Here is a 12,471-nt window from a genome sequence, read left to right as displayed (position 1 = left end):
TCACCGATCGCATCGGTGAGGGGAGATGAGACTAACAATTTTTTTTACTTTTACGTGATCGCCATTATCCATTGGATAACGGCGAACACGTGATCAGGAAACGCTCACCGCGGCCCCCCTGAAATCTCTCAGCTCAGTTTTGTAGCTAAGAGCAGGGAGATTTTAAGTTATCCTGGCAATCCACGGCTTTTGCGCATGCGTCTGCCGCTTTGGCGATGGCCGCGTGCGCAGAAGCTGTCGTAAGGTCCGCGGATAAATCCGGGGGCCGTAGATACGTAATTTCATCCTCCCTTTCGGATATGATCCATGAGGGGAGATGAAATGTAGGCATTTTAAACTTATTTTTTTACTTTTTAAACTTTTTCTTTTACTTTTTAAACTTTTTTTTAATTACTTTTGTACACTTTTTTTACTTTAAATGATCACTGCTATCCATTGGATAACAGTGATTATCTCTGCAGTGACATCCCTCTGCTCCGGACTACACATGGCAGTCAGGAGTAGAGGGATTTTAAATCTCCCGGGTCCTGAGCCCCTCTGTGCAGGCGCCCGATGTCAATCATCGGGCGCGCATGTGCAGAAGGGGACTCAGGTCCCGGAAGACTGGGACGCCGCTGAGGACCGGGGGTGAGTATTTTCACCTCCCCTCATGCATACGATCCATGAGGGGAGGTGAAATTAAGCTGATTTTTACTTTTTTAAAACTTTTTCGCGATCGCCGCTATCCACTAGATAGCGGCGATCGCGGGTCCTGGGACTGCTCGCCGCGGTCCCCGGGGACATCTCCTGGTTCCCGGCTACCTTCAGGAGCCAGGAACCAGGAGATTTTAAACTCCCCGGGTTCCCATTCTTATGCGCACGCGCATGACGTCATTCGTCTGGCGCGCATGCGCAGAAGAGCCATGCCGAGTCCCGGAGGACCCTTTCTCCGCAGCAGACATCGGGGAACCTGGGTGAGTATTTTCAGCTGCCCTGATGGATCCGATCCATCAGGGCAGCTGAATATTTAACTTTATTTACTTTCTTTTACACTTTATTGCGATTGGCGCTATCCATTGGATAGCACCGATCGCAATGCCGGGGGAGGACTGCCCGCAGCCCAGGATAACAGCTCCATGCTGTCAGCTACCTGCGGGCACCGACAGCGTGGAGCTGTCACGTCCATAGCCCACGGGGCTCTATTCTCTGCAGGACGCATGTTTTTACGTCCTTAGAGAATAAAGCCCACTTGGGCAGGACGTAAAAACACTATGGGCTGGTCGTTAAGGGGTTAACAGAATGGGGCCTAATACTAAGCCTTGTGGTACTCCACTAGCAATGGTGGCCCAATCGGAGTACAAACCATTTATTACCATTCTCTGCTTTCTATCTCTAAGCCAGTTCTTTACCCAGCTACAGATGTTTTCACCCAGACCTAGCTATCTCATTTTATTTATCAACATTTTATGCGGCACGGTGTCAAATGCTTTAGAAAAATCCAGATATACGAGATTAATAAACTCTCACAGGTTCAGCGTAGAACTCACTTCGTGGTAGAAGCTGATCAAGTTGGTTTGACCCCTAATAAAGCCAAGCTGATGCGTTATACTGTTCTCCTTGGGGTATTCCAGGATGGTATCTCTCAGAAACCCCTGGAATATTTTTCCAATTATTGTAGTGAGACTTACCGACCTGTAGTTATTAGGTCCTCTTCTTAAACCCTTTTTGCATATTGAAACCACATTGGTAATGCCCCAAACCAGTGGTACAATCCGGTCTCAATAGAGTCCCTAAATATAAGAAATAGTGGTCTATCTATCACATCACTTAATTCCCTTAGAACTTTTAGTTCCATCTGGACCCGGCGATTTGTCTATTTTAATCTTTTTTAGCTAGCTCTGCACTTCCTCCTACATTAGGCAGGTGATCTTTAGGTGGGAAGTGCGGGGGATGTTCATTCTACCCCCTTGTATATCATGTGATATATTTTTTTTTCATGAACATACTTAAGAAAAACTATTTTATAGATCTGCCTTCCACCGTCAGCTTTTTTGATTTCTCCTCCATTGTTTGTTAAGGGGTCATTACTTTCAGTGCAAATCCTTTTACCATTTATTTAACTGAAAAAAAAAAAACAGTTTAGGGTTATTTTTGCTCTCTTTCGCAATCAGTCTCTCTGCCTCCTACTTTGCAGTTTTTATCTTTTTCTTAGATCATTTTTCCTCTATGTTTTAGTTCTTCTTTACTGCTTTGTTGTGACTGTAATTTAAGTGTTTTTTTTTCACTTATTGCCCCCCTTACGGTCTAGTTGAGCCACATTGGTTTTCTTCTATTTGTAGGTCTTTTATTTTTGAAGGGTATGAACATTTTAGCACTTCTCCCATTTGTCACCTGTACTGTTATTTTTGAGGCCATTGTCCCATTTAACATTGCCGAGAGTAATTCCAAGCTGATAAAATTTTGCTTTACTAAAGTTTAGTATTTCTGTTGCTCCCTAATAGGGCTTCCTATTGAATGACAGCTGGAAATTAATTATATTGTGGTCACTATTTCCCAAGTGTCCCTCCACCTGCACCCCCATGATTCTGTCCAGTCCTTCGGTTAATAATATGTCCAGCCTGTCACTCCCTCTAGTTGGCACTCATACAAGTTGGGGAAGGTAGTTATCTTTAATTATTCTCAATACCTTATCCACCTTGTGAGATCCGCCTGTTTCATCATCCCATATCCAGATAATTAAAGTCCCCCATAAAAATTACTTTGTTATTGTTTGACAACTCTTCAATTCATCTTAGTAATAACTTACAGTTTCTTTTGTTATTTTTGGTGGCCTATAGACAACTCGAGCTCCAGGAAGGCAACACACCTGAACTTCACATATTGTTAAAAGGTATTCTCTTGAAAAGTGAGTTGCCTTCCTGGCGCTCAAGTTCGACACATTGCGCATCGGGTTAACAGATTACTGTAAGTTGCTGGTGAGAATCCAGCAGTCACAGTACACATTGGCACTGATGACAAAGCCAGACGTCAATGAACAACCCTTAAAAATTATTTCAGGGATCTAGGATCTAAGCTCAGGGCAAGGTACTCCAAGGTAGTTTTCTCAGAAATACTACTTGTAACCCGAGCCACACCAAAAAAGCAGAGGGAGATTAGGGAGGTTAATAAGTGGCTCAAGTGTTGGTGTAAGTATTAGGGGCTTGGGTTCCTGGAGAACTCGGCTGACTTTGCTGTCGGCTACAGGTTCTATCACAGGGATGGGCTGCATCTCAATGGCAAAAGTAATGCTGAGCTAGGGGAGAAGAAAATACAATAAAGTAGGAGTAATGGCCTTCTAGTGAATTGGAAAGCTTGCAGGCTTTAGAGTTTGAGAATAACCTCTGATAAGGATTGTAACGTTATTATACTTAAGAGAGATGCATAAGTGCAAATATGTGGAGAAATTTTACATGACACTGGCAGTTATCGATGTCTGGATTACAATCCTTCTGATGTATTTACACCCCTACTTGGTAATAGTAGATCTTAATCAAAGGATGATAGGATCATTTCATCCAATGAGTGTGCTTTTATGACTCGAAGAAAACTTCAAATCTTTACCTTTTATTGTCGATCTAAAATACATAAAAAATTGGTTCCACTCTAGGGCCATCCCATAGTTTCAGATATTAATACTCTTATGCAAAATGCAAGCATCTATGTGGAAAGTTTTAAGGACCTTCGTGGAGGCACTTTCCTGTTATGTTAGAAACACAATGGATGTCCTCAGACATTTGGAGGCATCCCTGTAGGCTGTGATACCAAACTGGCTAGTTTGGACATAGAAGCCCTGTACAGCTCCTTCCTCATGCAGGTGGATGCAAAATAGTATCCCATTTTTTGCAACATAGGGCAATGCATTTTAGGGCCCATAACAAATTAATCATACAGTTAGTTACCCCTATCTTAAAATGCAACTTCTTTCTTTTTGAAAGCAGATTCTACCACCACCTCAAGGCTACAGCAGTGGGGAGTCTCCGTGTCCTCACTTATGCCACCATGTACCTTGGCTGGTGGGAAGAAAAATTTGTTGTCACTGCAGCATGTGATAGATGGATTGGTGAGATTCTTTTTTGGCTTTGTTATACATGATCTGTTTAATTTGAAACTTATACAGCTTTGCTGATAAGAAGTCAGGAAGGTCTTAAACAACTGATACTAAAACATAAAGAAGGATGTGAAAAAGCAGACCTATACTTGAAAGTCACTAAGCTATAAATGACAGAGCAAATCTATAGACTGTGGTGTATAAACAAACATCAAAAAACAAACCTACAAAAAAACACACCATTCCAAATCAGTAAATTCAATGTCTTTGTTAGCATAAAAGAATAAAACAACCTTAAAAAGTCATGACACTCAAAAGAGTAGCTAACCACTGGATTAAACATGTAAAAAAAATAATACTAAGGGTGGATTCACCCAAGTGTGTTTATGTGCGTGCATACATGCGTACAAAAACACGCGTCTATTACAACCACTGCATTCTCTATGATGTGTTTACATGTCCGTGTTTTACAGGCATGCGGCTGTAAAAATTGGACATGCATGCACCATAGAGAATGCACGCATTGCCTTCAATGGAGCTGCAGCTGCTGCCGGTGGCTCCATTGAAGGCAATGGTCTGCCAGCACCCCTGAAGTGATATTCAGAGAAGAGCTTTAAATATAAGCTCTTCCCTGAAAATCATCCCTTTTAGTGTATAAAATAAATAAATTGCAAATATATATATATATATATATATATATATATATATATATATACTTACTTGTCCACCGATGCTGTCCCCCCCCCCCCCCCCCCCAGGGATGAAAAACACAGCTTCCACATGCGGCAGATGTTTTCTTCATCCCCACAGGGGAATAAATAATTCCCTGCTGCACCTGTCACAGATGTGACAGATGCGGCAAAGGGGTTCTTCATCCCCTCGGGGAATAAAGAATTCCCTAGCGCAGCTGTCACAGATGACAGCTGCGCTAGAGAATCCAGCTGCCAGCACCCCTTTATTGTTTTTCAAAGAAGGACTTTACATATAAACCCTTCCCTGAAAAACAAGCCAAATTGGTGTAAAAAATAGAAAAAAAATCACACTCACCTTTCTTTAGCTGCCAGGGCTCAGGCGCATTCTGTCTCCGCTGTCTCCGGCTCTGCACTGAAGCTCTTTCAGCAGGCAGGGAATTAAAATCCTCACCTGCTGAAAGAGCTGCTTCTAATTAGCTGAAGCGCTCAGCCAATCACAGGCATCTTTCAGCCATTCAATAAATGACAGGTGAGTGTTGCCTGTGATTAGCCGAATGAAGTTCTATAGTCCAACAAACATGTATACATAGGAGAGCAAATTCATAACTGTATAATACAAACCCAGAGGTTGCTACAACCACTCCCAGCTGCGCCAAGGGGTAAAGACAAATGAGCCCTGATAAAATTCTGATAACATTTATATAGCAAAATAACATCACTCCCCCAGAGGCAAAACAAACAACATCTGAATCCCATATAAACTAATTACACAAAGATGGATGCAAATCAAATACTAGTTCATATATATAGACGCACATCACAGGATGGACCACTATGCCAGAATGTACACAAAAGTGTGCCTCTCTACAGCGGAATGCAATGCCAAAGTGCACACTCCAATGTGCATTCTAAACTCAGATGTGCTATTGTAATGGTATATAAAAAATGACAAATACAACAAAGTTATCAGAGACATGGAGTGCACAGTCAAGCACGCACACACAAAAAATTTCTTCTTTTTTTATTACCCTTTAAAAACATGTACATATAGTAAAACGTGCATAGAAATTCATAATAATAATTACTTTATGCCTACCACAAACAAATGGTACATAAAGTGCAAGGAATAAATGTGGTGAGAAAGTGAACACATGTGCTCCGCAATGTAAACAGTGTTCAAGATAAGAATATATATATTGACTATAAATTTACTGATAATATATCATATTCATATTAAATAAATATAGGTGTAAAAAGTCTTCTATGTAATAGAAAGAAAACATACAAAAACACCTCACCATAAAGAATCTACCTGTTTAAGACTGCATCCAATATTATAACATCAAAGTTTGCATTTATCTAGAAAGTCAAGAAGATATGATTAATAAGTTATACTATTTCCAGATTTAAAAAAAAGAAAGAAAAGGGGCAAAGAAAAATAGACAAGAAAAATGGAAAAAGAAGAAAAAGGCTAAAACAAAAAATAATAAAGTGCAAATAAAATTAACAAAATTAGACAAAGCTATAAAAGAAACTCAGTGAAGCTAATATTTTAATTAAAACTCCAGGGTGTAACCGTGTCCAACCTAAAAATCTACCTAGATTCGGTATTTGGAATATCCAATTAACATACAGGGCTGGACAGAAAAACATTGAGTTCCTGGACATTTTGTTCAGTGTTGATGAATAAGGTTGCATACATCCGTCGTGGGCCACATAAAAGAACGCGGCGGGATTTGAGTTTGACTCGTGTCTAGTAGAGTAATAGATAACGGCTACATCAGACAACGCAGTTTTTATTTGTAGTTTCAACCATAGACCCATACAGTAGGTGTGCATAAGAGCTGTATGCACAAATCATAATGTCTATATGGAAAATAGTTATTATTTTTAAAAAAGACAAAAACGTAAAACTGTGAACATTTGTTAACATTAATTGTATAGTGTAAAATCTTGAAATAAAATTAGTACTGGTATTAGTTTATTATTATTCATTACAACTTTTTTTTATATCACAGCTGACGTATTTTTATTAATTTTTTAACAGCAGTTTTGACATCATTATTTCTTAAACTGTATATAAAGGGATTTAACAATGGTGCAATAATAGTATACATGAGTGACAGAAACTTGTCCATATCTGTACCATAACTTGTCTTTGGCCTCAGATACATTACACTAACAGATCCATAAAATATAGTCACCACTATGAGGTGAGAGGTGCAGGTAGAGAAAGCTTTCTTAATCCCTGCTGATGAATGGTGCTTTATAATTGTCCAAATGATCCGAGCAAATGAAACAATTATTGCTAGGAAAGCACCTACAGCCACAAATAGGACAATTATAAAAGTCACAATTTCATTAAATTGTGTGTCAGTACATGCCAAGGCCATTAGAGGTGCAATGTCACAGTAGAAATGGTTGATTTTATTGGGTCCGCAATAATCTAAGGAGAACGTAAGAAACGTTTGTAATATGGCAACCATCAAACCAATGAGCCATGAGCTCACTAAAAGCTTAACAGAAGCGTTTCTACTCATAATCACGTTATATAATAATGGATGACATATGGCGTTATATCGGTCATAAGCCATGGCTGCCAGCAAGTAGCACTCTGTAGATCCCAATAACAAAAAGCAGTACATTTGCACGGCACAGCCATAGAAAGTGATGGTTTTATGTTTGGAGAGGAGATTTTTTAACATGTTGGGTGTAATCGTTGTAATGTAACATTCCTCTAAAAATGAGAAGTTGGCGAGAAAAAAGTACATCGGGGTATGAAGGTTTGAACTGAGGTTATAAAGGACAATTAAAAACATATGTGCAGCCATAGATATACTATAGATACAAAGAAATGAAGCAAATAGGAAAAACTGCAATTCCGGGATAACAGAAAATCCTACAAAAATAAATTCCATGGTTGTACTGTTTCCTTTATCCATACGACTAATTAAAACCCAAGTTTCAATAAGTGGCAATACGTGGTTCCTCAAGACACAATGACCCCAGGATACAAATTTGTTCAACACGCAATTATCTTTCTCGAACCTTTGTTACTTAAAACCAGATTCAACATACAATGTCAAGCAATCCAGATTTGTGGAATGTGCAGTCTGATAGAAAATTCAGCCAATCAGAATCAACATTTCACTGGTAAAACCCCTCCATTACTGAAATGCATACACTGACCTGCCATCTGGTAAAGCCATTCTACAATACAGTGTAGTACTACACGTTCTGTACTGCTTTTTATCAATGTCAGGTCAAATGGCTTCTTGGACACCAGGTTAGGGCAGCTCTGTTAGATTTTTCTGGTACACTGTGCGTATTGTACGGGACAATATCTGAAGAATAAAAACATGGCAAAAGAAATTTAATGAGAAAAAATATCAGGAATTAAATTTACTAATGAAAAACAAGAAACTCAAATCAGGTCCTACAAAATTGTGTCAAACAAAATTATAAAACTTATTACAAGCTCTAAGTTTAGGTGTGATCACAGAGAAAGATGTAAATTATTTAACTCCAGAATTTCCAATAACAGCAGCATTTTATGGCCTTCTGAAATTTCAAAATAATTTTTTTCCCCACCTATACGCCCGATAGTGACAGGCATAGGCTCCATCAATGAGAAATTAAGTGAATGGGTTGACGAAGCACTACAACCATTGGTTGCAAGAATTCCCAGTTTCCTTAGGGATAGCAAAGGTGCTATCCAAAAGTCGGATGGATCAAATTGGAATAAGCAATACAAATGGCTGACATGTGATGTCGTGGGACTTTAGTCGTGCATACCACACCAACTTGCAATACAAACTATTATACATCATCCACATAAATATAGTGAATATTGTCTGTATCTAAAGGAATTTATAGTTATGAGTATTGAATATTTAGTACATAATTTTTTCACATTTGACAGTAACTTTTATTTACAGATCACAGGAGCACCAATGGGCTCTAAATTCTTCCCCACCTTAACCAATTTATTTATGGAATGGGGGGAGGAGAAATATATATTCACATATAACAACCCTTTGGTAGATAGATCGGTGTGGTATGCTTGGTACATCAACGATATCATTGTCATTTGGAAATTTAGCATTGAAGATAGTAACAATTTTATTCATTATTTAAATGACAACCATTAAAATTTGTGTTTTCTGGGAAATTGTAATGATACCACAATACCATTTTTGGATTTAAACTTAACAGTGAACAGGGAAACTGATATAGTAGAAATATCTCGTTTTAGGAAATATAGTGCAGGCAATACAGTTCTGAACGCAAATAGCTGTCATCCCTTGCACACTATAAATGCGATCCTACTAGTAGAGTTAGTAAGAGCAAAATACACCTGCACAAGTCACATGGATTATCTAGCCTCAGAAAAGGATATTTGTGATAGATTAAAGAAAAAAATACCAATAAAAAGTCTTCCTGCAGTATGTATAGGTGATGCCAAGCGCAAAGGCAGGAAAAAGTACAAGAACAGCACTTACTCTAAAGGAGGGGGATATGTGTAACAATAGCCCCCTCCTAGATGTATCAACTCCAAAAATCATGATGATGATCCATTCCTTACCGTTGGAGATTGGCACACAAAGATCCTTTATTACATTGCAAATGACAGTGACAACAAATGGAAACGCATTTCTCAACGTTGGCTTAGGAAAGGTGCCACAGAGCACCGAAATGCGTTGCAATTTGTTGTCACTGTCATTTACCACATAATAAAGGATCTTTGTGTGCCAAGCTCCAACGCCAAGGATAGGATCATCATTGTGATTTTTGGAGTTGATACTTTTAGGAGGGGGCTTCTGCTACACATATCTCCTTCCTTCAGAGTAAGTGCCATTCCTGTGCATTTTATTGACTTTGTGTCTGGCATCACCTATACATACTCCAGGAGCGCAGGACTTTTTATTGCTGTTTTTTTTCTTTGTCTGGGGGAATTTTTTTCTTCTTCAAAAACCCCCATTGTCTCTGCAGCTCTCCCCGTAGTATAGAGGATGGGATCTGTTTGGTTGATGACCGATTGAAGAACCGGAGGCGCTTTCTATTTTTGATCTTATTGGATTTGTGATAGATTGACACAGAGGGGATACAAAAATGAACCTTGGATATTGTCAAAAATAAAGTTAAAAAATTAGATAGGAAACTCTTTTGCAAGATAAAAAAACCCAATAATCACAAAATTCAAGACAAATTGTTTTTTTCTACACCATACAGAAAACAATTTAATAAGATTAATATTATATATTTCATATCTACCTTCCAATCCTCAAACAGAACAACACTGAAATAAATCTTGAAAAAGGTGTAATTTGTGTACCAAGAAAAAATAGGAGTTTATCCAACATATTTTCATCGAGCCATTTTGAGAAAAGCAGCGGCTCTCACTCTTAGCTCTTTCAGAAGTGCTTTATCTGTTGTGGAGGTGGGAGATGTACAGTTTGCAAGTATGCAAGCAAAAGAAAAAATTGCACAGAACAGGAACCAATAAAAATAGAATTTTTAATATTGATCACTTTATTAATTGTGACACAACGAATGTCATATATAATATTTTGTACATGCCAAAAAATATATACTTGTTGCACCACACAAAAAATAAAAACCAGAATCTGGGAACATATTCGCGATATTAATAACAACAATGTAAGTGGTTCCAAGCTTAAGAAGCTTTACTGTATATATATATATATATATATATATATATATATATACCTCCCTATTCAATACTTTTTTCTTTATGTTGCCTCCTCTTTTGGAGTTATTTACTGCTTCTATTCAAAAAAAAAAAAAAAAAAGAATCCATTTTACCATGATATTGCTCTATGAAATGCCTTGCTGCACCCTGCATCTTGGAGCCAGTTTCTTTTATAAAAGGGTTAATCTTGAATTTAGCACTATAGAGGGATTTATATGTCTATTGTAATGTTTTTTCATGTGATAGGGCTAGTCTTGAAACCAGTACCATAGAGGAATGTGTTCTGACTCTGAGCATTAGAATAAAGCAATGCACAGCTGTTAATGATTTGCAATTAATGATAATTGATGTTTTTATCCTTATAAACTAAGGCATGTCCTATAACATACAGCTTTGAGAAAGGCAGCTGTATCTGCCGAAACATGTCAGCATGTCAACATATTTAAAATAAAGATTTAAAGGAGAAATTCTGGTGTAGAAGCTGGCAACCTTATCATACATAAATCCAAAGGGGCTTTAATGCATATTGTAGTTAAGAGTTCAGTCCTCAGAGTTACTGAAATGGCTAACATGAAAGAAAATGTGTATCTTACCTGTCAAATGCTGCTCGTCCCATAAAGTTCACAACTCCGCTCATTGCTCTTGCTGCATAAAGCAAAGTTATGATGATAAACTTCCTTAAGACAATAACATTTTTTCTGGCTTTGACATGCAGAACCACAAAAATTCCATTTAAATGAAACTGCTACATTATATAGAGATAAGCAGATACCAATAATTGTGATTACTGATGTTAATTATTCCCAGGAGAAGACAATGATAGTAACATTTTTTTCTGTGCATCGAAAATAATTTAGTTGTCTCCTGAGTTTTACGTTATGTATTAAAAGTTTTCAAGTTATATATTTGAAGATTTATATTACATGAATCTCACTTATTAAAGGAAACCTGTCATCAACTTTAAGCACCATAAACAAAGTTCTGTTGTCTATAGTTTAGTTGAAGGAGAGTCCGGGAAGATGTGCCTCATACTAACCGATCCGCCATTCCTGTGATGTTACTCCAAAAAAGTCAGCGCACGCACCACCAGTGTTTCAGAAGGCTATGTGTGCACATTCCTATTCCCCTCTCATCAGATACATGGGACCGGATGAGTATGAGAGACAGCTGCCTGCACACCCCATTACCTAGGCTAATCCAATCTAACTTCTTTCATTGTGCTTATAGATGATCACCAGTTCCCTTTAATCAATGAGATTTATCATAAATTAGTCATAAATTTAAAAATCCCCACCTCTTGAAGGTCCTAGTCTGATTGAATTCAGTGAATGGCTGAGTGCTGCCTCTTATTGGCTGAGCACTGTGACCAATCACAGGCAGTGCTTAGCTGTCATTCAATGAATGGCAAAGCCAGTTAGACCAGCACTTTCAAGAGGCTGGGATTTTTAAATCCCCACCTCTTGAAAGTGCTTTAGATCAGTGCCAGGATTTTAGAGAGAAGACAGCCCGGACAGCACCGCTAGGTGAGTAATGTTTATTTATTTTTTTCTACGCCTAGGGATGATTTTTAGGGAAGGGCTTATATTGCAAGCCCTTCACAAAAATTACTGCAGGGGTTGCCTGCATTCCATTGTAGCAGGGGTTGCAGCAGCTCTAGCCCCATTGAAAGCAATAGGAGAACATTGTGTTCCTTTGCCACAGCTGTGGTATGGGGTTCATTTATCCCCGCGGGGAGTCCCCTTGCATCTGAGCACTGTGACAGTGCTGGGATTATTTACGTGCAGCATAGACCTTCCCGGCCACGGATGTTCTATCTCTTGCAGGTGCAAGTATTTTGCGCTTGTAAAAGACGGACATGTGAACACACCATGGGAAACCAATGGTTCTATGAGCCGCGTTTTGTTTGCGCTCATAGGCTTGCGCAAAAAAATGCTCATCGGACCTCACCCTAAGGCCTCAGTCAGACGGGCGTTTTTTCGCGCGATTTGCACATGCGCATG

At 38.7% G+C, this 12,471-nt stretch overlaps 1 protein-coding gene across 1 annotated transcript; it reads right to left on the bottom strand.

Moving 5' to 3' along the window:
* Positions 1–6,770: 6,770 nt before the first annotated feature.
* LOC136633544 (olfactory receptor 5AS1-like) lies at positions 6,771–7,676 on the bottom strand. The gene has a single exon (XM_066609303.1). The coding sequence runs from the start codon at positions 7,674–7,676 to the stop codon at positions 6,771–6,773; it is 906 nt and encodes a 301-aa protein (XP_066465400.1).
* Between the last annotated feature and the right edge of the window lie 4,795 nt (positions 7,677–12,471).

This window comes from Eleutherodactylus coqui, chromosome 6 (assembly GCF_035609145.1).
Source record: "Eleutherodactylus coqui strain aEleCoq1 chromosome 6, aEleCoq1.hap1, whole genome shotgun sequence".
Classification (NCBI taxonomy): domain Eukaryota; kingdom Metazoa; phylum Chordata; class Amphibia; order Anura; family Eleutherodactylidae; genus Eleutherodactylus; species Eleutherodactylus coqui.
This window is presented reverse-complemented; position numbering and strand designations above follow the sequence as displayed.